Below are 27,000 nucleotides of genomic sequence, written 5' to 3'. Positions count from 1 at the left end.
CCGTGGTTGGTTTTTGGGAGGTTTGGGTGAACTAGTTGGTTTGTGTGTTTTCCCTTCTGTGTTCACCAATCCTCCCTCTGTGTATAATTGACTGTGTGAGTGAATTGCCTTATCCTTTGATTTCTACTCAGCTTCCCTGTGTTTGTTTCCTAGTGTAAGGTACCTTCCCATATTGGTTTGGGGGAATCCTTTCCCACATTTTTCCTGTGTGCTGCTTGTGTTGTTAGTCAGCGCACACCCTTGTCAGTCCCTGTCAGTAGCAGCTTCACTTGTTCGTTAGGGGTGACCCCCTTTAGTCTCCAGTCCCTAGAGATCTTATAGGGCACTCCTTCTCCCACTTCCCTCTAGGCCTACGGAATCAGTGAGAGAGGAGCTGTCGGGGTCAGGCTTAGCCTGAGTACAGCCGACCCACACCCGTGAGGCAGGGACCGGGATAGCTAGTGGGAGTAGTGCAGCGCGAGATTTCCTACTGCTATTCCTTAGCCCCGTTGCAGCTACCTGGACTGACATAACAGTACACTCAGCCGTAAAAAAAAAAAAAAAAAAGGTTCGTTTGCATTATGACGAACCTGAAACAGTTGTACCAGGCGGTGCAGCAGATCTCCACTGAGATGGAGGGGATCAAGCTACGAATGGATGCCATCCAAGCTTCTGGCGTATCTCAGTTACAGCAGTTGGCTCAACACACAGCCTCTCATACAGAGCATACAGAGGCAGGTAAGTGGCGCCCCTGTGGGTCGGCCTCTGGAGCCAAAAGTCAGCTTACCTGAACCCTTCCGAGGTAAGAGGTCAGATTTTTTCCGATTTCAAAAGGACTGTCTTTTGTATTTCCGGCTACAGCCGTTTTCCTCCGGTTCTGAGGTACAGAGAGTTGGGATTATTATTACTTTATTGAGAGATGATCCCCTCATCTGGGCACATTCGTTACCAGCCGACTCAGCTTGCTTACTAACTGTAGAGGCGTTTTTCTCCACAATGGGGTTACTGTATGACGACCCAGACAGGGTACGCACGGCTGAGTATAACCTACGACGTGTGGTGCAAGGGGATCACGCTATAGAGAAATATTGCACAGAGTTTCGTAGGTGGGCAGCAGAAGTACACTGGAATGACCCCGCTCTACTTAGTCAGTTTGAGACAGGACTCTCAAACCAGGTTAAAGACCATCTAGTTTCTCACCCTGTTCCGGGAGATCTAGATGAGGCCATGCAGCTGGCAATTAGAGTTGGACGGCGCCTCCGGGAGCGTGGAGACAAGAGTCCTAGGGGGGTTAGCCCTCCTCAATTCTCTGTTTTTGGAGAGGACCCGGGGGACCAACCCATGCAGATTGGGGCCACTGTGTGAAGTGCTAGACCCAAGAGTGAAGGGTCCCGCACAGTACGCTGTTTTGTGTGTGGAGGGATGGGACATGTAGCAAGGGTATGCCCCTCCAGAGAATGGTTCGCCAAGGAGAGTAATAACCCCAGGTCTTTTGAGGGTAAAGGGAGATAACCTACTAAGGAGGGAGGTGTGCATATTTCCTGTACTCAGACTGCCGGGTTGACCCTTGAAGGATGGGTAAATGGGCAGAAGTGCCGGATTTTGGTTGATTGTGGTTCGGCAGTCAACCTTATTGACTCAGAGTTTTGCGAGCAATTAAGGGTGAGTCCTTTGGTCTTGGAGTCTCAGATACCAGTGTGGGCTATTGATAAGACCCCTCTACAGCAAGCTGTCATCTCCAGACAGGTGGAGGGTTTGGAGTTTATTGTGGGTGGCCACAGGGAAGAGATTGACTTGTTCTTGTTGTCTAAGTTACCAGCACAAGTAGTTTTAGGGTGGCCCTGGCTGAAGCAGCATAACCCTATTATCAACTGGGAGACCGAGTCAGTAGTTTCTTGGGGGCAGGGGTGTAATGGTCGATGTCTGCCCATATCCGTTATGTCTTTGTCTATAGACAATTTGCCTCAAGAAATATGTGAGTTCAGGGAGGTCTTTGAGGAAAGGGCAGCCAAGACATTACCACCACATCGCACCTATGATTGCTCGATTAAATTTATACCTAATGCAGTGTTACCCAAGACAAGGTTATACAATCTCACTATTCCGGAGAGGGAGGCGCTCAAAGAGTATATTGAGGGGAGTCTAGAGGTGGGGCATATTCGCCCATCTAAGTCCCCAGTAGCAGTGGGGTTTTTCTTTGTAAAGAAGAAAGATGGAGGGTTGCGCCCTTGTTTGGATTTTAGGGAGATTAACAAGATCACGGTGCGGAATCCCTATCCCATCCCGTTGATCTCGGATCTATTCAGCCAGGTTACGGGAGCCCGCTGGTTTAGTAAAATAGATTTACGTGGGGCGTATAACTTGCTGAGAATCAAGAAGGAGGATGAGTGGAAAACAGCGTTTAACACACCCCTAGGACACTTTGAGAGTCTGGTGATGCCTTTTGGTCTAACCAATGCACCCGCGTTTTTTCAGAATTTTATTAATGATGTACTAAGTGCCGTCATAGGGAGGGGGGTTGTGGTCTATCTGGACGATATACTCATTTACACCCCGGATTTGGAGACTCATTGGGAGAGAGTGAGAGAGGTTTTAGATCTCCTGAGGGTTAACCAATTAAGTGCTAAGCTGGAGAAATGTGTGTTCGCGGTCAATAAATTATGTTTCCTTGGCTATATCCTATCGGAAAAGGGATTCGAGATGGACCCTGAGAAGGTCAGGGCAGTCTTGGAGTGGCCGTGACCCGAGAACCTAAAGGCGGTCCAACGGTTCTTGGGATTCTCCAACTATTATCGCCAGTTTATTAAGGGATTTTCTGAGGTTGTGAAACCTATCTCGGACTTGACTAAGAAGGGGGCTGACTGTGCTAAGTGGTCGCCAGAGGCGCTAGCCGCGTTTGAAGAATTGAAGAAGCGATTCTCGTCCGCTCCCATTTTGAGACAGCCGGATGAGAAGTTGGCCTTCCGAGTGGAGGTGGATGCCTCCTCGGTGGGGGTGGGAGCAGTACTTTCTCAGGAGTTCGAGGAGGGTATGCATCCCTGTGCCTTCTTTTCTAAGAAATTCTCTGCCTCTGAACAGAATTATGACATCGGAGATAGGAAACTACTAGCAATAAAACTAGCGTTCGAACATTGGCGTCATTTCCTGGAGGGGGCCAGAAGGCCAGTCCAGGTATTTACTGATCACAAGAATTTGGTTTATCTTGGATCGGCGAAGAGATTAAATGCACGGCAGGCCAGATGGTCTCTATTTTTTGCGCGGTTCCACTTTACCGTGACTTATGTGCCGGGTTCGAAGAATGTTAAGGCTGATGCTTTATCCCGGTATATGTCGACCGAGGAGGAACGAGAGGCGCCTGCCACTATTCTTGGGGAAGGAGTGGTGGTAGCAGTATTGGGCGCGAAATTGGAGAAGGCCTTGATCGAAGCGCAACCATGATTCCAACGCCACAGGTACCACACCTTTTTTTTGCTCCAGTGGTAGACATCCTGTTTTCGGAGTATTTTCTTCCATTTCTTCCCCAGTTCCGGAGGAGGAGCTATTTTCTAAAAAGCTGCAAGGGGTATGGTCCCGTATCCAAGAGAATCTGGTGTGGGCGTCGCACCAGGCTAAGGTCCAGGCGGATAGGAAGAGAGGAGAGTTGCAGTTCTTCCCTGGTGAGATGGTTTGGTTGTCCACCAAGAATATCAGGTTGAAGGTTTCTAGCAAGAAGCTGGATCCCAGGTTTGTGGGTCCTTTTAAGATCATCAAGATGGTAAATGAAGTGGCGGCGCAGCTGCAACTACCTAAAAGGTGGACGATAAACCGGGTGTTCCATGTCTCCTTGTTAAAGAAGGCCAAGAAGGGAACGCCTCCAGTTAAGGTTCCACCAGTTTCTGAGTTCGGGGAGTATGAGATATCCCGAGTTCTGGATAGCAAATATGTTCGGGGGAAGCTACGGTATCTGGTGGCATGGAAGGGATACGGTCCTGAGGATAATTCTTGGGTCCTGGAGTCGGATATGTCAGCCCCCAGACTCGTGGAGAAATTCCACAAGGAGTTCCCGAAGAAGGATGCTCCTAGAGAATCCGAAGTCTTCTCCTTGAGGGGAGGATCCTGTTAGGAGTATTTAGGTTCATTGCTTTCTATTTTTCTTACCTGGGGAGTTTTTGGCTGCGCAGTGTCTGGGGTGGCATCCTGGCGCTGCGGGGTTGTCCTGTCGTGAGTATTGGTGCACACCTTCTGACTTGCACGTGCGCACTGTTGGTAGGCAGCTTTATCTCCTGGTTGATTAGTCTGTCCTCCCATTTGCACCTGGGAGGAGTGGTCTCTACTCTGTATTTAAACCCATGCCTCCCATGGTTCTGTGCTGAGTGTCTCTTTTTACAGAGCTAGGCCTTAGCAGGAGGAGTAGGTGGTGATCTGGGATAGAGGAAGTTCCGTGGTTGGTTTTTGGGAGGTTTGGGTGAACGAGTTGGTTTGTGTGTTTTCCCTTCTGTGTTCACCAATCCTCCCTCTGTGTATAATTGACTGTGTGAGTGAATTGCCTTATCCTTTGATTTCTACTCAGTTTCCCTGTGTTTGTTTCCTAGTGTAAGGTTCCTTCCCATATTGGTTTGGTGGAATCCTTTCCCACATTTTTCCTGTGTGCTGCTTGTGTTGTTAGTCAGCGCACACCCTTGTCAGTCCCTGTCAGTAGCAGCTTCACTTGTTCGTTAGGGGTGACCCCCTTTAGTCTCCAGTCCCTAGAAATCTTATAGGGCATTCCTTCTCCCACTTCCATCTAGGCCTACGGTTTCAGTGAGAGAGGAGCTGTCGGGGTCAGGCTTAGCCTGAGAACAGCCGACCCACACCCGTGAGGCAGGGACCGGGATAGCTAGTGGGAGTAGTGCAGGGCGAGATTCCCTACTGCTATTCCTTAGCCCCGTTGCAGCTACCTGGACTGACATAACAGTTCACAAGACTCGTCAATTGCGAAGACGATTCCATTTTGCGGCAGGGCTCTGGCTCAGGCCTACTGTTACAATTGGCAGGATACTTTAAAAAAAAGCTAAATATCCTGCGGAGACCAGCTGGGCGCTGAACCGCAGGGCACAAGGTGTGAACAAGGACCGACAGTTAATGTCACTGCCGGGCTACCACACCATCTGGGTACAAACTGAAACTAAATAGATAAGATCTCTGCAGGACAGGGCAGCCACAAATGAATTATAAAGTCTTGCAGTTACTCCACTGCAAGACCAAACACAAACTAATAATGACCGTGTGCTCCCCGTAGCTTACTGCACCGCACCTACTTTGGAGCACCACAGGTAGCAGCAGGGCCGGCTCCAGGTTTTTATGGGCCCTTGGGCGACAGAGCCTCAGTGGGCCCCCTTGTAAAGGAGGCGGGGGAGTCGAGACACTGTGCATCGCAGATGAAGTGAGTGACGTCATGCAGGAGTGTGGCGTCACCAACGCCATACCTCCCAATTTTTAAAGAGAAGAAAGAGGAGAAAAATGTGCGGCGCGCTCTGCGCGCCGTGGCAAATTTGGCTCCAACCCTTTTGTTGATTCCACCCATTCTCATTCATTTATCATGTGCTCCCACACAGTACAATCCTCCTACAGTCACCCGTAAATTATATGTCCCCCCTCCATCTCTCCCCCAGTTTCATATACACCCTTCCTTTGCCCCCAGTTTCATGTCCCCCCCTCCATCTCTGTCCCCAGTTTCATCACGTTCTCCCCCTTCATCTGCCCACAGTTTCATGTCCCCCGTCTCTGCCCCAGTGTCATGCTTTTCTCCTCCCCTTCATCTGCCCCAGTGTCATGCCGTTCCCCCCTCCCCTTCATTTGCCCCCCAGTTTCATTGGGCCCCCTCCATCTTTGTCCCCAGTTTCATGCCGTTCTCTCCCCACAACCTTCATGTTCTCCAGTGTCATGCCGTTCCCCCCTCCCCTTCATTTGCCCCCCAGTTTCATGGACCCCCTTCATTATGTTCCACCTTTACATTTAATACAAAACAAACACACTCACCTTCTATCACTCACCTTCCATCGATCCCCCGACGCTCCTCTCTCCAGTCACATACGCGATTAAAGCAGGAGCTGTGAGTTCAGCTCCTGCTTAGCTGCGGCCCGGCTTGCGTGTGTAGGCGTGATGACGTCATCGCGCCTACACACGCAAGCCGAGTATAAACAAATGCTGCTGCATGCCGTAAATAGGTGAAAGGGTGGAACAGAATTTTATTCTTGGTACATTAATTTTTGGTACATAAACGCCATGGATTGATTTGACAAGCATAAAGAAAGTACTAGATCAATAAATGAACATAACGTTTCGGTCATTATGGACCTTCATCAGATCGGATCACAGGCAGAGCCAGGCTAATCACCACACGGACGTCTCCTCTCCCCTCAAGGTTTCCCGCCCGCGGTGACGTCACCGGGCTCAGCTGTCTCACACAGGATCAGCACGGTGTGAGACAGCTGAGCCCGGTGACGTCACCGCGGGCGGGAAACCTTGAGGGGAGAGGAGACGTCCGTGTGGTGATTAGCCTGGCTCTGCCTGTGATCCGATCTGATGAAGGTCCATAATGACCGAAACGTTATGTTCATTTATTGATCTAGTACTTTCTTTATGCTTGTCAAATCAATCCATGGCGTTTATGTACCAAAAATTAATGTACCAAGAATAAAATTCTGTTCCACCCTTTCACCTATTTACGGCGTGCAGCAGCATTTGTTTATACTGTGCATGAGTCGCAGGACTCTTTGACTGCTAGCACCCATATCCTTCAAGTCATTAGTGTGCGGTTCCACTGTCATCTATATACACACGCAAGCCGGGCCGGAGCTAAGCAGGAGCTGTGAGTTCAGCTCCTGCTTAGCTGCGGCCTGGCTTGCGTGTGTAGGCGTGATGACGTCATCGCGCCTACACACGCAAGCCGGGCCGGAGCTTTAAAGTAGGAGCTGAACTCACAGCTCCTGCTTTAATCGCGTATGTATTCCAGCTCATCGGCGGACGGACGCCGATGAGCTGAAATCATGACAGGCAAGTGCCGGGGGGCCCCCAGAGGCTCTGTGGGCCCCGGCACTTGCCCGACTATGCCGTGCGCTGACGCAAGCCCTGGGTAGCAGCCTGCCTAAGGTAAGAGATTTCCCCAATACTGACTAAGGGAAGTAATTCCCACAAGTTTAAGTAAAGGGTGGAGATTCTCCCTACCTGCCTAACTAAGGCAGCTCACTGCCAAACTACTGACATGCACAAAATGCAATTGAGGCTAGAGCACCGGGCTGCCCCAACCTGCCTCCTTAAATGGAGGGAAGGCGGGCCTGAACAGCCAGCCCAGGTGCCCAAGCCTGGTGTCCATAGGCTGACACCACTGTCAGTCAGCAGACCGACCACACCCATCAGCTGGACGGGAATTAACCCCAATCATGCTGGACTGAGCAGAAACAGCAGAACAGGCTGTGACCCTGATCCCTTGGCCGCACATGCCGCAGAGTCCTAACACTCTGTTATCATAACAACAGGACGCCAACCCCAGACCTTGGGGGGGAAGCAATTCCTGGCAAAATTATGTCTTGGTCAGCTTTGTTTGAGGTGCCAGGGGCCTTAGTGCATAGATCGGTGCCATATTTAAATACCCGACATCCACTGTGGTATTACAGCAGATGCTGGGATGGAAAAGGTAGGGAGTAGAGATGAGCGAACACTGTTCGGATCAGCCGTTCCGAACAGCACGCTCCCATAGAAATGAATGGAAGCACCTGGCGTGTACACTTTTGCTGGCGGCTGCTCGCCATGCCAGGTGCTTCCATTCATTTCTATGGGAGCGTGCTGTTCGGAACGGCTGATCCGAACAGTGTTCGCTCATCTCTAGTAGGGAGACTTATTCATAAGGGGTTTTACTTATAAGGAGGAACTATTACTGAAAAGAGGAACTGTTATTTACATATTATTACACGCTATTTACACTCTGGCTTGGTTTTAATCTCAGACCATGATGGTTGTCAGTAGTAATAGATGTATAGCTGTACTGTAGTATAAGGGGGCGGAGCTCATGTCTGATCACATGTCACTATATCGGTGATGTCAGTAACAGGGGGCGGGGCTGTGACAACCTCTCACACATGTCATTATTAGAGATGAGCGAACGCTAAAATGTTCAAGGTTCGAAATTCGATTCGAACAGCCGCTCACTGTTCGTGTGTTCGAACGGGTTTCGAACCCCATTATAGTCTATGGGGAACATATACTCGTTAAGGGGGAAACCCAAATCCGTGTCTGGAGGGTCACCAAGTCCACTATGACACCCCAGGAAATGATGCCAACACCTCTGGAATGACACTGGGACAGCAGGGGAAGCATGTCTGGGGGCATCTAACACACCAAAGACCCTCTATTACCCCAACATCACAGCCTAACAACTACACACTTTACACACTCAATACCACATCTCTGACAGTAGGAAAACACCTTGAAACATGTGTATTTGGCACTTGCAGTGAGGAGAGCTTGTCACCAGCAGTGAATTTGGCCCTTGTAGTAAGTTGAGGTTGGCACCAACATTTGTTTTGAAAATCAGGGTGGATTGAGCCTCTAACCAGCAGAGTTTGGGCAAATTCATGGTGGAGGGAGCCTCTAAAAACCCCAGTTTGGACCAATTCATGGTGGAGGGAGCCTCTAAAAACCCCAGTTTGGACCAATTCATGGTGGAGGGAGCCTCTAAAAACTCCAGTTTGGACCAATTCATGGTGGAGGGAGCCTCTAACCAGCCCAGTTTGGGCCAATTCATGGTGGAGGGAGCCTCTAAAAACCCCAGTTTGGACCAATTCATGGTGGAGGGAGCCTCTAAAAACCCCAGTTTGGACCAATTCATGGTGGAGGGAGCCTCTAAAAACCCCAGTTTGGACCAATTCATGGTGGAGGGAGCCTCTAACCAGCCCAGTTTGGGCCAATTCATGGTGGAGGGAGCCTCTAAAAACCCCAGTTTGGACCAATTCATGGTGGAGGGAGCCTCTAAAAACCCCAGTTTGGACCAATTCATGGTGGAGGGAGCCTCTAAAAACCCCAGTTTGGACCAATTCATGGTGGAGGGAGCCTCTAAAAACCCCAGTTTGGACCAATTCATGGTGGAGGGAGCCTCTAACCAGCAGAGTTGGGGGAAATCAGGGTGGAGGGAGCCTCTAACCAGCAGAGTTGGGGGAAATCAGGGTGGAGGGAGCCTCTAACCAGCAGAGTTGGGGGAAATCAGGGTGGAGGGAGCCTCTAACCAGCAGAGTTGTGGGAAAGCAGGGTGGAGGGAGCCTCTAACCAGCAGAGTTGGGGGAAATCAGGGTGGAGGGAGCCTCTAACCAGCAGAGTTGGGGGAAATCAGGGTGGAGGGAGCCTCTAACCAGCAGAGTTGTGGGAAAGCAGGGTGGAGGGAGCCTCTAACCAGCAGAGTTGGGGGAAATCAGGGTGGAGGGAACCTCTAACCAGCAGAGTTGGTGGAAATCATGGTGGAGGGAGCCTAGTATTAGCAGAATTGTGCAACGCTTATGGTGGATGAGTATGAGGATGCGGAGGAATTTGAGAGGTTGAGCACAGACATGGAGTTTCATGTTGGGGTGCTTTACACAGGTGGGCACAAAAATGAAGGCTCTATCCAGTGGTGGTTCATTTTTATCAAAGTGAGCCGGTCGGCACTCTCAGCTGACAGACGGGTGCGCTTGTCAGTGATGATGCCACCGGCTGCACTGAACACCCTCTCAGATAGGACGCTGGCGGCAGGACAGGACAGCACCTCCAAGGCATATAGGGCAAGTTCAAGCCACAGGTCCACACCCAATACGTGTAGGGCGCAGAGGGGTCGGAGAGGACAGGGCTGTGGTCGGAAAGGTATTCCCGCAACATGCGCCTATACTTCTCACGCCTGGTGACACTAGGACCCTCCGTGGCGGCACTTTGGCGAGGGGGTGCCATCAAGGTGTCCCAGACCTTAGACAGTGTGCCCCTCGTTTGTGTGGACCGGTGAGAACTTGGTCGCCTACTGGAGGAACTGCCCTCCCTGCCGCCAACGTCACATGCTGGAAACATCTCCATCATATTCTGCACCAATTGCTTGTGGCAAGCATTGATGCGATTGGCCCTCCCCTCTACCGGAATAAAAGACGAGATGTTGTTTTTATACCGGGGGTCAAGGATAGCAAAGATCCAGTACTGGTTGTCCTCCATGATTTTGACAATACGCTTGTCGGTTGTAAAGCACCCCAACATGAACTCAGCCATGTCTGCCACAGTGTTAGTTGGCATGACTCCTCTGGCCCCACCGGAAAGTTCAATCTCCATTTCCTCCTCATCGTCCATGTCTACCCATCCGCGCTGCAACAATGGGACGATTCGAAGTTGCCCGGAAGCCTCCTGTATCACTATCACATCATCGGACAACTCTTCTTCCTCCTCCTCCTCCTCCATTAAACGCAGTGAAGCGGACAGATGTGTGGACCTACTCTCCAGCTGTGACGGATCGGATGCTATCCCTAACTCCTCTGTGTGATCTGAGTTATCCCTGATGTCAATCAGGGATTCTCTCAGAACACACAAGAGCGGGATTGTAAGGCTCACCATCGCATCCTCAGAGCTCACCCTCTTTGTGGACTCCTCAAAGACCCGTAGGATGTCACAAAGGTCTCTCATCCATGGCCACTCATGGATGAGAAACTGAGGCAGCTGACTTTGTGGCACCCTAGGGTTTTGTAGCTGGTATTCCATCAAAGGTCTCTGCTGCTCAACCACTCTATTCAACATCTGAAACGTTGAGTTCTAGCGTGTGGGGACGTCGCACAAAAGCTGGTGTTGTGGCACATGCAGGCGTTGCTGGAGAGATTTTAAGCTAGCAGCGGCTACTGTCGACTTGCGAAAGTGGGCGCACATGCGCCGCACTTTCACCAGTAGCTCTGGAACATTGGGGTAGCTCTTTAGGAAACGTTGCACCACTAGGTTGAAGACGTGGACCAGGCATGGAACATGTTGGAGTCCGGCAAGCTCCAGAGCTGCTAGAAGGTTCCGGCCGTTATCACAAACGACCATGCCTGGGCCCAGGTGCAGCGGCTCAAACCATATTGCTGTCTCATCGAGGAGGGCATCCCTCACCTCGGAGGCAGTGTGCTGTCTGTCCCCCAAGCTGATCAGCTTCAGCACGGCCTGCTGACGTCTACCAACGCCAGTACTGCAATGTTTCCAACTCGTAGCTGGGGTCAATCTAACAGCGGAGGAGGAGGCGGTGGCGGAGGAGGAGGCGGTGGCGGAGGAGGAGGCGGTGGAGGAGGAGGGGGGTGTTCTTCTTGTGTCCCTGCCAGGAATGTTAGGCGGGGAGATGAGGTACACCGGGCCAGTTTGGGAAGCAGTCCCAGTCTCAACTACATTCACCCAGTGTGCCGTCAGTGAAATGTAGCGTCCCTGTCCGCATGCACTTGTCCACGCGTCGGTGGTCAAGTAGACCTTTGTGCAAAGCGCGGAACTAAGGGCCCGCCTGATGTTGAGTGACACGTGCTGGTGCAAGGCGGGGACGGCACACCGGGAGAAGTAGTGACGGCTAGGGACGGCATAGCGAGGTGCCGCAGTTGCCATCAGGTCCAGGAAGGCGGGAGTTTCAACAAGCCGGAATGCCAACATCTCCTGGGCCAGCAGTTTAGCGATGTTGGCGTTCAAGGCTTGCGCGTGTGGGTGGTTAGCAGTGTATTTCTGCCGCCGCTCCAATGTCTGAGAGATGGTGGGTTGTTGTAAAGAAGCGCCTGATGGTGCCCTTGATGGTGCAGGAGAAGGAGATAAGACAGAAACAGGGGAGGATGAGGGAGAAGTCAACAAAGTGGCGGAGGCAGATGAAGTGGTGTCCTGGCTCGTCCTCTGGAGTGCATCGCCAGCACAGTCAGCAGTGGCAGTGGCAGAGGCAGAGGCAGTGGCAGTGGCGTGAACGGCAGGCGGCCTTTGTCCTGCCGTTACTGCCTGCCACTGATTCCAGTGCTTGGATTCCAAATGACGGCGCATTGAAGTGGTGGACAGGTTGCTCTTCTCAGAGCCCCTAATCAATTTCGAGAGGCAAATTGTGCAGACAACACTATATCTGTCCTCGGCGCATTCCTTGAAAAAACTCCACACCTTCGAGAAACGTGCCCTCGAGGTGGGAGTTTTTCGGGGCTGGGTACGAACTGGAACATCTTGGGAGATTCCGGGTGTGGTCTGGCTTCGCCTAAGCTGCTGACCTCTGCCTCTGCCTCTAGCTACCCTTTTTGGTGCTGCACCTGCCTCAACATCCACACTACTTTCCCCACTTGACATCCCCCCTGTCCAGGTCGGGTCAGTGTCCTCATCATCCACCACTTCCTCTTCCAACTTCTGTCTCATCTCCTCCTCCCGCACAATGCGCAGGTCAACTGGATGCCCTGACGGCAACTGCGTCACATCATCGTCAATGAGGGTGGGTTGCTGGTCATCCACCACCAAATCGAACGGAGATGGAGGAGACTCTAGTGTTTGAGCATCTGGACACAGATGCTCCTCTGTTAGGTTCGTGGAATCGCGACGTGGAGGGGCAGGTTGAGGGACAATGAAAGGAGCGGAGAACAGCTCTGGGGAGCAGGGACAGTTGGGGTTATTGTTATTACTGTGAAGCTTGGGAATTTTGGGAGGAAGGAGGACAAGACTGTTGGGTAATAGGAGGAGAGGAGGCAGAGTCTGACTGGCTGCTGGACAATGTGCTGTAAGCGTTATCCGACAGCCATTGCAAGACCTGTTCCTGGTTCTCGGGCCTACTAAGGTTTGTACCCTGCAGTTTAGTTAATGTGGCAAGCAACCCTGGCACTGTGGAGTGGCGCAATGCTTGCTGCCCCACAGGAGTAGTCACGGGACGCCCTGTGGCTTCACTGCTACCTTGCTCCCCAGAACCATTCCCCCGACCTCGCCCACGGCCTCGTCCACGTCCCTTTCCGGAAGCCTTGCGCATTTTGAATTCCCAGTCAGAAACTGGCACTATATAGCAGTAGCAAGAAATGAGGGTATTTGTAACCCCAATATATTCTTTGAATTCCCAGTCAGACAATGGCACTATATGGCAGTAGCAAAAATAGTGGGTGTATATAGCCCCAATTCTATTGCTAGGGGACTTGCAGGGTATTTCTGGGGTGAAGGTGGGGGGGCACACCGTTGGAATGGGGATCGGGGGTGTATATATAGGGTATACGGGAATACACTGTCAGTGTATTCCATTCAGGATCCTGGGAAAGCTGGGTTGCAGCGATTGAGCCCGTCAGTGCCACGTTACACTGACAAGCTTCTCCCTGGAATTTAGCTCTTACAAGAGCTGTTGGTTGTCTTCTCCTTCCTATCCTAGCCTGTCCCTGCCTACCCAGAATCTAAGCCCTAGCTAGCTGGACGGAAACCTCCGTCCCCGGTGAATTGCAAGCTCAGAATGACGCGAACCTGGGCGGCGCTGTTCTTTTAAATTAGAGGTCACATGTTTTCGGCAGCCAATGGGTTTTGCCTACTTTTTTCAACGTCACCGGTGTCGTAGTTCCTGTCCCACCTACCCTGCGCTGTTATTGGAGCAAAAAAGGCGCCAGGGAAGGTGGGAGGGGAATCGAGTAATGGCGCACTTTACCACGCGGTGTTCGATTCGATTCGAACATGCCGAACAGCCTAATATCCGATCGAACATGAGTTCGATAGAACACTGTTCGCTCATCTCTAGTCATTATACCAGTGATGTCAGTAACAGGGGGCGGAGCTGTGACAACCTCTCACACATGATATATACAGGCTGGTTGTCAGTAACAGGGGGCGGAGCTCATGTCTGATCACATGTCATTATATCAGTGATGTCAGTAACAGGGGGCGGGGCTGTGACAACCTCTCAGACATGTGATATTACAGTTACATCCTCCACTTCCCTCCTCTCTTGCAGGAGATATTCTTCGCCCCACCGTCTCCTGCTCTCCCTGGAATCACATATACAGCGGTGACTCGGTGACTTTACAATGTGACATTGGGCAGAATAAGAACATTGACGGCTACTATTTCTATTGGTATAAAGACAATAAAGAGCTAAGGCAACATCAACGCAAACATAAATTTACAATCCAGAAGGCAAATTCCTATGACACAGGGGTGTATGAATGCTGGAGCGGATCTGGAGAGCGCAGTCACCCGCTCAGCTTATATGTTATATACAGAGGTAAGTGATCTGGCTTCTTGGAGAACCAACTATAGATCTTCTGTGAATGTAGGCTTGCTCCAATCCTTCTGTCTCTTCATGTCATCCCAGACAGACTGAATGATGTTGAGGTCACGGCTCTGTGGGGATTAATGAAGGTCAAATCTATTTGTATCAAGGGTTTCATCCATAAATACAAATGTCAATTCACCTTGGACAAACAAATATGGCCACCACCAGGAAATACTGAGCAGATAATGTCATGGATGCAGTGACTCACACATCACATGATAGCAATATCTGACAGCTCTCAACCAATAGACAGTGGTAGATGGACCTTACAGTCAGTGGCATAACTAGGAATGGTGGGGCCCCGTGGCGAACTTTTGACATGGCCCCTCTCCTCCAACTGACGCCGAAAACCTCGACCAACTGCCCACCCCATTCCTGTACACAGTATTATCCTCATAGTGGCCCCTGCACACAGTATTATCCTCATAGTGGCCCCTGCACACAGTATTATCCTCATAGTGGCCCCTGCACACAGTATTATCCTCATAGTGGCCCCTGCACACAGTATTATCCTCATAGTGGCCCCTGCACACAGTATTATCCTCATAGTGGCCCCTGCACACAGTATTATCCTCATAGTGGCCCCTGCACACAGTATTATCCCCATAGTGGCCCCTGCACACAGTATTATCCCCATAGTGGCCCCTGCACACAGTATTATGTCCCATAGTGGCCCCTGCACACAGTATTATCCTCATAGTGGCCCCTGCACACAGTATTATCCCCCATAGTGACCCCTGCACACAGTATTATGTCCCCATAGTGGCCCCTACACACAGTATTATGTCCCATAGTGGCCCCTGCACACAGTATTATCCTCATAGTGGCCCCTGCACACAGTATTATACCCCATAGTGGCCCCTGTACACAGTATTATCCTCATAGTGGCCCCTGCACACAGTATTATCCCCATAGTGGCCCCTGCACACAGTATTATGTCCCATAGTGGCCCCTGCACACAGTATTATCCCCATAGTGGCCCCTGCACACAGTATTATGTCCCATAGTGGCCCCTGCACACAGTATTATCCCCCATAGTGACCCCTGCACACAGTATTATGTCCCATAGTGGCCCCTGCACACAGTATTATCCCCATAGTGGCCCCTGCACACAGTATTATGTCCCATAGTGGCCCCTGCACACAGTATTATCCCCCATAGTGACCCCTGCACACAGTATTATGTCCCATAGTGGCCCCTGCACACAGTATTATCCTCATAGTGGCCCCTGCACACAGTATTATCCCCCATAGTGACCCCTGCACACAGTATTATCCCCCATAGTAGCCCCTGCACACAGTATTATACCCCATAGTGGCTCCTGTACACAGTATTATCCCCCATAGTGGCCTCTGCACACAGTACTATGCCCCATAGAGGCCCCTGCACACAGTATTATCCCCCATAGTGGCCCCTGCACACAGTATTATGCCCCATAGTGGCCCCTGCACACAGTATTATGCCCCATAGTGGCCCCTGCACAAATTATTATCCCCTATAATGGCTCCTGCACACAGTATTATGTCCCATAGTGGCCCCTGCACACAGTATTATGCCCCATAGTGGCCCCTGCACACAGTATTATGCCCCATAGTGGCCCCTGCACAAATTATTATCCCCTATAATGGCTCCTGCACACAGTATTATGCCCCATAGTGGCCCCTGCACACAGTATTATGCCCCATAGTGGCCCCTGCACAAATTATTATCCCCTATAATGGCTCCTGCACACAGTATTATGTCCCATAGTGGCCCCTGCACACAGTATTATGCCCCATAGTGGCCCCTGCACACAGTATTATCCTCATAGTGGCCCCTGCACACAGTATTATACCCCACAGTGGCCCCTGCACACAGTATTATACTCCATAGTGGCCCCTGCACACAGTATTATCCCCATAGTGGCCCCTGCACACAGTATTATCCCCCATAGTGGCCCCTGCACACAGTATTATGTCCCATAGTGGCCCCTGCACACAGTATTATGCCCCATAGTGGCCCTTGCACACAGTATTATCCCCATAGTGGCCCCTAAACACAGTATTATCCCCCATAGTGGCCCCTGCACACAGTATTATGTCCCATAGTGGCCCCTACACACAGTATTATCCCCCATAGTGGCCCCTGCACACAGTATTATCCCCATAGTGGCCCCTGCACACAGTATTATCCCCCATAGTGGCCCCTGCACACAGTATTATGCCCCATAGTGGCCCCTGCACACAGTATTATGTCCCATAGTGGCCCCTGCACACAGTATTATCCCCCATAGTGGCCCCTGCACACAGTATTATCCCCCATAGTGACCCCTGCACACAGTATTATGCCCATAGTGGCCCCTGCACACAGTATTATCCCCCTTAGTGGCCCCTGCACACAGTATTATGACCCATAGTGGCCCCTGCACACAGTATTATGTCCCATAGTGGCCCCTGCACACAGTATTATCCCCCATAATGACCCCTGCACACAGTATTATACCCATAGTGGCCCCTGCACACAGTATTATCCCCCATAGTGGCCCCTGCACACAGTATTATGACCCATAGTGGCCCCTGCACATAGTATTATACCCCATAGTGGCCCCTGCACACAGTATTATGTTCCATAGTGGCTCCTGCACACAGTATTATACCCCATAGTGGCCCGTGCACACAGTATTATGCCCCATAGTGTCCCCTGCACACAGTATTATGTCCCATAGTGGCCCCTGCACACATTATTATCCCCCATAGTGGCTCCTGCACACAGTATTATCCCCAATAGTGGCCCCTGCACACAGTATTATGTCCCATAGTGGCCCCTTCACACAGTATTATCCCCCATAGTGGCCCCTGCACACAGTATTATCCCCCATAGTGGCCCCTGCACACAGTATTATGTCCCATAGTGTCCCCTGCACACAGTATTATCCCCCATAGTGGCCCCTGCACACAGTATTATGTCCCTTAGTGGCCCCTGCACACAGTATTATGTCCCATAAGGCCCTGCACACAGTATTATGCCCCATAGTGGCTCCTGCACACAGTATTATCCCCCATAGTGGCGCCTACACACAGTGTTATACTCCATAGTGGCCCCTGCACACAGTGTTATACTCCATAGTTGCCCCTGCACACAGTATTATGTCCCATAGTGGCCCCTGCACACAGTATTATCCCCCATAGTGGCCCCTGCACACAGTATTATACCCCATAGTGGCCCCTGCACACAGTATTATGTCCCATAGTGGCCCCTGCACACAGTATTATGCACCATAGTGGCCCCAGTACACAGTATTATCCCCCATAGTGGCCCCAGTACACAGTATTATCCCCCATAGTGGCCCCTGCACACAGTATTATGTCCCATAGTGGCCTCTGCACACAGTATTATCCCCCATAGTGGCCCCTGCACACAGTATTATGCCCCATAGTGGCCCCAGTACACAGTATTATCCCCCATAGTGGCCCCAGTACACAGTATTATCCCCCATAGTGGCTCCTACACACAGTATTATGTCCCATAGTGGCCTCTGCACACAGTATTATCCCCCATAGTGGCCCCTGCACACAGTGTTATACTCCATAGTGGCGCCTGCACACAGTGTTATACTCCATAGTGGCCCCTGCACACAGTATTATGTCCCATAGTGGCCCCTGCACACAGTATTATGTCCCATAGTGGCCCCTGCACACAGTATTATGTCCCATAGTGGCCCCTGCACACAGTATTATGTCCCATAGTGGCCCCTGCACACAGTATTATCCCCCATAGTGGCCCCTGCACACAGTATTATACCCCATAGTGGCTCCTGTACACAGTATTATCCCCCATAGTGGCCTCTGCACACAGTATTATCCCCCATAGTGGCCCTTGCACACAGTATTATACCCCATAGTGGCTCCTGTACACAGTATTATCCCCCATAGTGGCTCCTGCACACAGTATTATGCCCCATAGTGGCCCCTGCACACAGTATTATCCCCCATAGTGCCCCTGTACACAGTATTATGCCCCATAGTGGCCCCTGCACACAGTATTATGCCCCATAGTGGCCCCTGCACAAATTATTATCCCCTATAATGGCTCCTGCACACAGTGTTATGTCCCATAGTGGCCCCTGCACACAGTATTATCCCCCATAGTGGCCCCTGCACACAGTATTATGCCCCATAGTGGCTCCTGCACACAGTATTATCCCCCATAGTGGCCCCTGCACACAGTATTATCCTCCATAGTGGCCCTTGCACACAGTATTATGTCCCTCAGTGGCCCCTGCACACAGTATTATGTCCCATAGTGGCCCCTACACACAGTATTATCCCCATAGTGGCCCCTGCACACAGTATTATCCCCTATAGTGGCCCCTGCACACAGTATTATGCCCCATAGTGGCCCCTACACACAATATTATGTCCCATAGTGGCCCCTGCACACAGTATTATGTCCCATAGTGGCCCCTGCATACAGTATTATGTCCCATAGTGACCCCTGCACACAGTATTATCCCCTATAGTGTCCCCTGCACACAGTATTATACCCCATAGTGGCCCCTGCACACAGTATTATACCCCATAGTGGCCCCTGCACACAGTATTATGTCCCACTTGTACATGACAAGTGGGTTTGTGTAGGATGACAAATAGATGAGCGGCCACAACCGATCCACACCCAGTGTTTTGTTCATATGTTTTCATTCTTTTGTCTTTAAGGTAATGACAGACCCTCCGTGACCTTCAGTCCTAACTACAGAAATATATTTGTCGGGGAGACGATGGAAATGTCTTGTGAGTCAGGATCTTCTACAACACGATACCAGTGGTACAAGGACAATTATAATCTGAATGGTCAAAAATCCATCATCATTGAGAGGGCAAAGATTGAAAACAAGGGGAATTATAGATGTGTAACAAGGCATGTAAGCAGTTTCCCCGTCAGACTTGAGGTCTTCTCAGGATGTGAGTATCTGATGGATGAGCAGATCTGATCTACTAGTCGTCATTCTGTATGTTCTGGAAGTATCTCCTATGTCTTCATTTTCAGACCAGCATAAAGTCATCCTGCAAACTCCCCCGGATATTGTGGAGGGCGACTCCCTGGACATGAGATGTCACAGCTCTCCGGGCCGTAATCAGGAAGAAGACACAACATTTTATAAGGACGGCGCCATTATCCAGTCATCAGGACACATCTTACATCTGCCAAATGTGAAGAAGTCCATGAGTGGGATTTACCGATGTCAGAAAACATTTCCAAATGAAGGTTTATTGAAAACAGAAGAAACATTTGTATTTGTCCAAGGTAACATAGAAATATTCTCCTTACAGGGTCCTCACACCACCAGCTCTTCAGAGGACCCTGGTAGAAGGATACAAGATTTTGTGAAGGGGGAATCTTTGAGGAGGATATTGGAGGGTACCAAGTCCAAAGTATAGTCCACGAGGTGCAGACATTGGGTCCAGATTATTAGACAGCTATGAGGCCCCTGGAGAACAGAGCTCAATGCCATGATGGTCTTGTCGCCAATGAGTGGTGAGAACCTGCACCCTATAGGAACCCATATATAACGCTCCAGTTATGGACATCTCTGTATAAATGGATAATGCCGGTGAATATAAGAAACTTTGTAATATATCTTATTAGGCTGGGGTCACACTCCTAGTATTTAATGCCCATTGCTCTTATCCACCACAAGATGAAAACAAATGACATTGGGGGTCCGTCAACATTCACCTCCATGTAAATAAATGGCCAAAGCTTTCTTCTATCATGTTTTTTACTTTCCTTTCATTACAAAAGTAAAGATACATGAGAGAAGTCATGTGTTTTACATTATAGTCAATGGGATCAGATGCAGAAGGAGGGGCCTCCATCTATGTCCATAACTCTATTAGCGTTAATGTCTGCTGCTGTCACACTATGAAGGTAGTTTCTATACACCAGCACCATCTAGAAGTCAGAGAGGTGGTGACATTAGCCAGTGACCTCCTGCCTCTAATGCTTTTTTTACCTCACCTTAGGTTTAGTAGCATTATTTTTGTTGTTAGAATAGTTTGTGTACACCAGGGGTGCTCACACTTTTTCAGCATGTGAGCTACTTTAGAAACTGACCAATGCAAAAGATCTACTACCCATTTCTTGTGGGCGGGGCCGGGACGGGCATGTGGGTGGGACAGGGCGTGTCTGTGGGTGGGGCATGTCTGTGGGCAGGGCGGGCATGTGGGCAGTGTCGCCACGGAGCGTGAGAGCAGGAGACAGCGGCGTTCCGTGGCCGCCCAGGGATCCCCAGTGTCTGCTTGTTCACAGCGCAGGCTGAGAGTTATCTCTGGACACTGGCAGGCTGGGGCAGCGGCAGCCCCGCCTGCCAGTGTCCGGAGATGACTCTCAGCCTGCGCTGTGAACAAGCAGCACCCCGGCTCCCTTCATCCCTAAGAGCGGCCTGCAAGTGTCCGGAGATGACTCTCAGCCTGCGCTGTGAACAAGCAGCACCCCGGCTCCCTCCATCCCTGAGAGTGGGGAGCGCGTCATCCCCCGGAGCTGCTGCTGCCCGGCCTGCAAGTGTCCAGAGTGCTTGTTCACAGCGCAGGCTGAGAGTTGACTCTCAGCCTGCACTGTGAACAAGCAGACACTGGGGATCCCTGGCTGCATCCCACGATTGACCCACACGTCCTTTGTGATCAATCGGTAGATCGCGATCGACGTATTGGGCACCCTTGGTGTATAGCCTTAAAAAATATTCCTTTTTCTCCATTTATAAGGGCAAGTTTCCATATGATGAGGAAAGAGGAAGGAATGGACTGCTAGAAAAGACACCCAAACAATTGCTGCTGTTATACTCTGTTACTCTGAGCTCAGCTAGGTTGTAGATAAGAAGCTGCCAGTGCACAGAATAAGGCAATAAAACAATTCACATCCTCCATTTCCTCTCCATATGCTTCTGAGTGTGGGGAGAATAGTCCTTAATCTCTATGTAAACAAACAGTCTGAGTGAAGATAAGAAGATAAGGGGGAGGAGAGCAGCCCGATAAGTGGAGAAGGAAACAGATTTGATAAATCTATATATATATATATATATATATATATATATAAAGCTCACATTCTGCTCTATACAAATCCACAGTTCTTGCCCAATTTGGCTCAAATTTGGCACACCCCCTCTCCACCCACAGGAGCAGAATATTGCGCATGTTACATCTCGCTAGCGTCCACCCGTCATGAGATTGGGGCTCCTAAATTTAGGCCCTATACATATAATGGGGAAATGTGAAAGTGCTGAGGGGAAAACAACAGTTGTGACTGACAGCGACGGATTATAGCAACAACGCCAAAGAGTCACTGCTAAAGGGGCCGCAACACCACACACAGCACACAAACATTTCACAAACACCATATAAACATCACACAGACAGCACACATACACCAACCCGCAAGCACAACACCTCACAAATGCCATGCACAGAGCACATGCGAACAGAGCACACGGACGAACAGAGCACATGCAAACTCACACACAACCATAGCACACATGGACACTTTCACTGTGCACGCAGAAACACATGGATCACATGCACGCATACATATACACAGACCGCACACATGCATACATACACATGGATCACATGTGTTCACACACACAAATACACGCACACACACGCATACATATACATGAGCTACACACATGCAAGCACACACATACACACGCACACACATATACACAGACCACACACACATGCATGCACACACGCATACATACACATGGATCACACGCGTGCACACACACACAAGTGTGCACACAGACATATATACATGGACCACACACACGTGCATGCACACTTGCATACATAGACATGGATCACGCGCACACACACTCATACACGCATACATATACACGGACCATACATATGTGCATGTACACACGCATACATACACATGGATCACACACATGTACACGTATGCATGCACTGACAAAACATGTCTGGTATCCTTAGTGGCTGTTTGCACACTGCAGTATTTTTCACAGGCCTCCAGGCCATGGATTTGGTGGTTCCATAGACTTCTTTGTGCACAAAGCTGTGAATTTTGTAGGCTCCATAGAAGTCTATGGAGATAGAGAATCCACGGCCCGGAGACTGTAATGTTACTGTAGTGTGCAAGCAGACTTACTGAGCAGAAATATTGGTCAGGGGAAAAGTGCCTGATAGTAAGATTGTCAGTATTGCTGACTGTACAGGAGCCGAATCACTGAGCCCTACAATAGATAGTTGTGTAACTGGAAACCAATTTTACTGTTTTGTCCGTGAACTACTTATAGATTACACTGGAGGGAGGGGGGAGGGCTGCACTATGTTGTCAATTGGGTGTAAATCAGTGGCATAACTAGGAATGGTGGGGCCCCGTGGCGAACTTTTGACGTGGCCCCCCCCCCCCCCCGACGCTGAAGACCCGACCGACCCGCCCCACCACATTCCTGCGCGCACTATTATACCTTATAGTGGGCCCCTGCACACAGTATTATACACCATAGGGGCCATACCGCTACCCCAGTAGTTACACCCCTGGTGTAAATGTTATATGTTTGTGTAAGGGGCATACATTTTAATTTTTGATAAAAAAAAATAGTTCAAAAAATAGCTGTAATAGTTTATACTAAATAATATGTATTGAATATGTAAAATCCATAAAAATGTTGAAATGAAAAAAAGTTGTTCACATCTCTCTTACAACAAATTAGTAAAATGCCAAAATAATAAAATTTTAAAGTATAAATTTTTTTTACTATAGCACTGAAAATGTAAATTTCAGTGTGACACTAAAAATTTTACTTTAGCATAACCAACAATTTAACATATTTTCCACGAGCGAAGCCGCCGGGTATTCTACTAGTAAGATACATTACAAAGTTTCTTATATTCACATGTACAAAGACACTTTTTCTCCAATTCTTCCGCATTCTGATTTTTTTTTCCTGCTTCCCAGTAAATTGTACAGAATAATAAATGGTACCATAATGAAGAACAATTTGCCCCGCAAACATTAAGCCCTCATATGGCTGTGTAAACTGAAAAACAAGAAAGTTATGAGGTTTGGAAGGAGAGGAGCTCTTCTCCTCCTAATCATCAGTCTGACTCCTCGTTTACATTATATTCATCTCTGTATTCAGACTCAGCCATAGGTCTCTATAGGGTGGGGGGTGGGGAATAGGAGGCTTCTGCCGCTAGTTAATTGATATATTGCCTCATTCTTATATTATCAGCCTCTTCTCTGCAACCTAGCAGTGTTAAAAGTGTCCGGAGTAATAGAGAATAAGAGAAGCAATTATTTGAGTGTCTTTTCTATCCCTCTCCCCTCTTGATAGACAACGAAAATGACTGCCGGAAAAGTGGAGAAGGAAATATATTAGTTTTTCTTATTTCCACCTGTACTATTGTGAAGGTAGACCATGTCTATTCTTATTTTTATACATTCTTTATACTGTTTAAGAAATTATATTTTTCTTTGTGCAACGTTTATACATTAAGATGGCGCCTGTATCCGGTACCGCACCCAGAGGCTGACGCACACGATCGTCATGTGGTTTACAAGAAAGACAGTATCATTTCTTTGGAAATCGAAATCTAAGAGATGTTGAAACTTAAGAGCCAATGACTGATCGCCAGTGTATTCAGATACAAGACGTATATGCTTACAGCCTGCCGTTATCTTATCTTTATTGCATTCCTGTATAAAAACTGTAACTTCCTCAATAAACCTCAGTACTGTGTGAGCAGGCATCACGCCCTATGCATGGACTGGGATTAACACTGACTTATGTGTCAGGATTCATTCTAGCCAGCGCGCACATGCATGATTGATTTGGAGCAGGTGACTGACCACTGGAAGTGACCCATTCCCTCAACACTATTCCTTTATGACAAGTTGTTTTATGACTGGAGATACATTTTACGGAGAGGGATCCTGCCCTGGCACTATATAGTAGTCATAAGTTGTATTCCTGCATGTAGCTGCTACTGTGCCACTGTATGTAGGTATGTAGTATTATCATGCGGTGTTACCTGAGTACTGTGTAGTATGTTACTTTTGCAGTGAGTTGGGGTGGCAGCACTGTCTAGTCTGGCTATTTAGGCATCCTAGGCTTTATTATGATAGTTTTAGTATTTGCTCTCCTTACTACACGGCACTAGTATTTAGCCACTGTATGATATGGGTATATATACACTGGATGACAGTGCACCATATAAGGGGAATGGGGACCATTCAAAATAAGGTCAGCCCCGAGAGTAAGTTCTGGGTCCACATTATTAAAATTATTTTTGTAATGTTGCAGATTTATTTACAAGTCCAAAAATAAAAGCACCCTCCAAAATAATAGAAGGCGACGCCATGACGGTGACGTGTGACACGAGACGTAACCCCCTGAGAGAGGACACAGAGCTGCAGTTTATCTTCTATAGAAATGGGCAGATAGTGCAGAATATCTCATCATCTACATCATCTTCTACATACCGCGTCCGACCCGCTCAGCTGGAGGATTCTGGGAATTATACCTGCGAGGTGCGGACTCCATCAGACACTGTGATGAAGATGAGCGACACATCATATATCAGTATAACAGGTTGGTATGTGTGTATATATATATATATATGATGCTACCTTTGGAAACTGTGGCAAATCCAAGGCTCCAACTTCACACGTGCACTTATGTTGGGGCGCTGTGACTTCTATGTCCACCTCTGCCCTCATGCGGGGGCCTTGTGATTTCTATGTCCATTCCTGCCCTCATGTCGGGGCCCTGTGACTTCTATGTCCACCTCCGCCCTCATGTAGGGGCCCTGTGACTTCTATGTCCACCTCTGCCCTCATGTAGGGGCCCTATGACTTCTATGTCCACCTCCGCCCTCATGTAGGGGCCCTGTGACTTCTATGTCCACCTCCGCCCTCATGTAGGGGCCCTGTGACTTCTATGTCCACCTCCGCCCTCATGTAGGGGCCCTGTGACTTCTATGTCCACCTCTGCCCTCATGTAGGGGCCCTGTGACTTCTATGTCCACCTCTGCCCTCATGTAGGGGCCCTATGACTTCTATGTCCACCTCCGCCCTCATGTAGGGGCCCTGTGACTTCTATGTCCACCTCCGCCCTCATGTAGGGGCCCTGTGACTTCTATGTCCACCTCCGCCCTCATGTAGGGGCCCTGTGACGTCTATGTCCACCTCCGCCTTCATGTAGGGGCCCTGTGACTTCTATGTCCACCTCTGCCCTCATGTAGGGGCCCTGTGACTTCTATGTCCACCTCTGCCCTCATGTAGGGGCCCTGTAACTTGTATGTCCAACCCTGCCCTCATGTAGGGGCCCTGTGACTTCTATGTCCACCCCTGCCCTCATTCCTGAATGGACAGGCCACCCTTGCCTTTGCTCCCATTTTTGCTAATTCTTGGTATTTGCAGATTTTTGCTAGATATTACAATTTTTCATTTTGTTAAAATATTTTCTAGAGTTGTTCAAGAGGCCAGAACTACAAATCCAACCAGAAATGGTTCAAGAAGGAGACAAAGTAACAATGAAGTGTGAACATTCCCTAAGATCTACAAATATAAAAATATACTCAGTTACATTCTACAAAGACTCACAATCTGTACAATCTATGAGCTACATTGATGAGTATGTGATCTATGCTGCCTCAGAGGAACATACAGGAAACTACAAATGTTCAATATTATATGGAGGTATCCGTAAGAACTGCAGCGAGATAAAGGTCCTGGTACATGGTGAGTATCAGTCTCTGTACAAGAAGCATGAAATAGTCACAGTCAGTAGTAATACATCTGGTCAGAACCTATCTATAAAACATAGTGTAGAATACTGTCAGGGCTCCTAGAATCATATCTATAAAACATAGTGTAGAATACTCTTAGGGCTCCTGGGAACCTATCTATAATACATAGTGTAGAATACTCTTAGGGCTCCTAGGAACCTATCTATAAAACATAGTGTAGAATACTCTTAGGGCTCCTAGGAACCTATCTATAAAACATAGTGTATAACACTCTTAGGACTCCTAGGAACCTATCTATAAAACATAGTGTAGAATACTCTTAGACCTCCTAGGAATCTATCTATAAAACATAGTGTATAATACTCTTAGGGCTCCAGGAACCTATCTATAAAACATAGTGTAGAATACTCTTAGGGCTCTTAGGAACCTATCTATAATACATAGTGTAGAACACTCTTAGGGCTCCTAGGAACCTATCTATAAAACATAGTGTATAATACTCTTAGGACTCCTAGGAACCTATCTATAAAACATAGTGTAGAACACTCTTAGGGCTCCTAGGAACCTATCTATAAAACATAGTGTAGAATACTCTCAGGACTCCTAGGAACCTATCTATAAAATATAGTGTAGAACACTCTTAGGGCTTCTAGGAACCTATCTATAAAACATAGTGTAGAATACTCTCAGGACTCCTAGGAACCTATCTATAAAACATAGTGTAGAATACTCTCAGGACTCCTAGGAACCTATCTATAAAACATAGTGTAGAACACTCTTAGTGCTCCTAGGAACCTATCTATAACATAGTGTAGAATACTCTTAGGGCTCCTAGGAACCTATCTATAAAACATAGTGTAGAACACTGTCAGGGCTCCTAGGAACCTATATATAATACATAGTGTAGAATACTCTTAGGGCTCCTAGGAACCTATCTATAAAACATAGTGTAGAATACTCTTAGGGCTCCTAGGAACCTATCTATAAAACATAGTGTAGAATACTCTTAGGACTCCTAGGAAATTATCTATAAAACATAGT

At 48.9% G+C, this 27,000-nt stretch overlaps 1 protein-coding gene across 1 annotated transcript in view; it reads left to right on the top strand.

The window, feature by feature from the left end:
• Positions 1–27,000, top strand: part of LOC142214646 (Fc receptor-like protein 5) — a 52,528-nt gene that overhangs the window by 7,288 nt on the left and 18,240 nt on the right. The window contains exons 3-5 of the mRNA XM_075283585.1: positions 13,886–14,155; positions 19,232–19,489; positions 24,513–24,800. Coding sequence (XP_075139686.1) covers positions 13,886–14,155; positions 19,232–19,489; positions 24,513–24,800 — 816 coding nt within the window. The remainder of the gene's footprint in view (positions 1–13,885; positions 14,156–19,231; positions 19,490–24,512; positions 24,801–27,000) is intronic.

The sequence above is a fragment of the Leptodactylus fuscus genome, chromosome 7, assembly GCF_031893055.1.
Source record: "Leptodactylus fuscus isolate aLepFus1 chromosome 7, aLepFus1.hap2, whole genome shotgun sequence".
NCBI classification, from domain to species: domain Eukaryota; kingdom Metazoa; phylum Chordata; class Amphibia; order Anura; family Leptodactylidae; genus Leptodactylus; species Leptodactylus fuscus.
The sequence above is the reverse complement of the archived record's forward strand: the minus strand, read 5'-3'. Positions and strand labels throughout refer to the sequence as shown.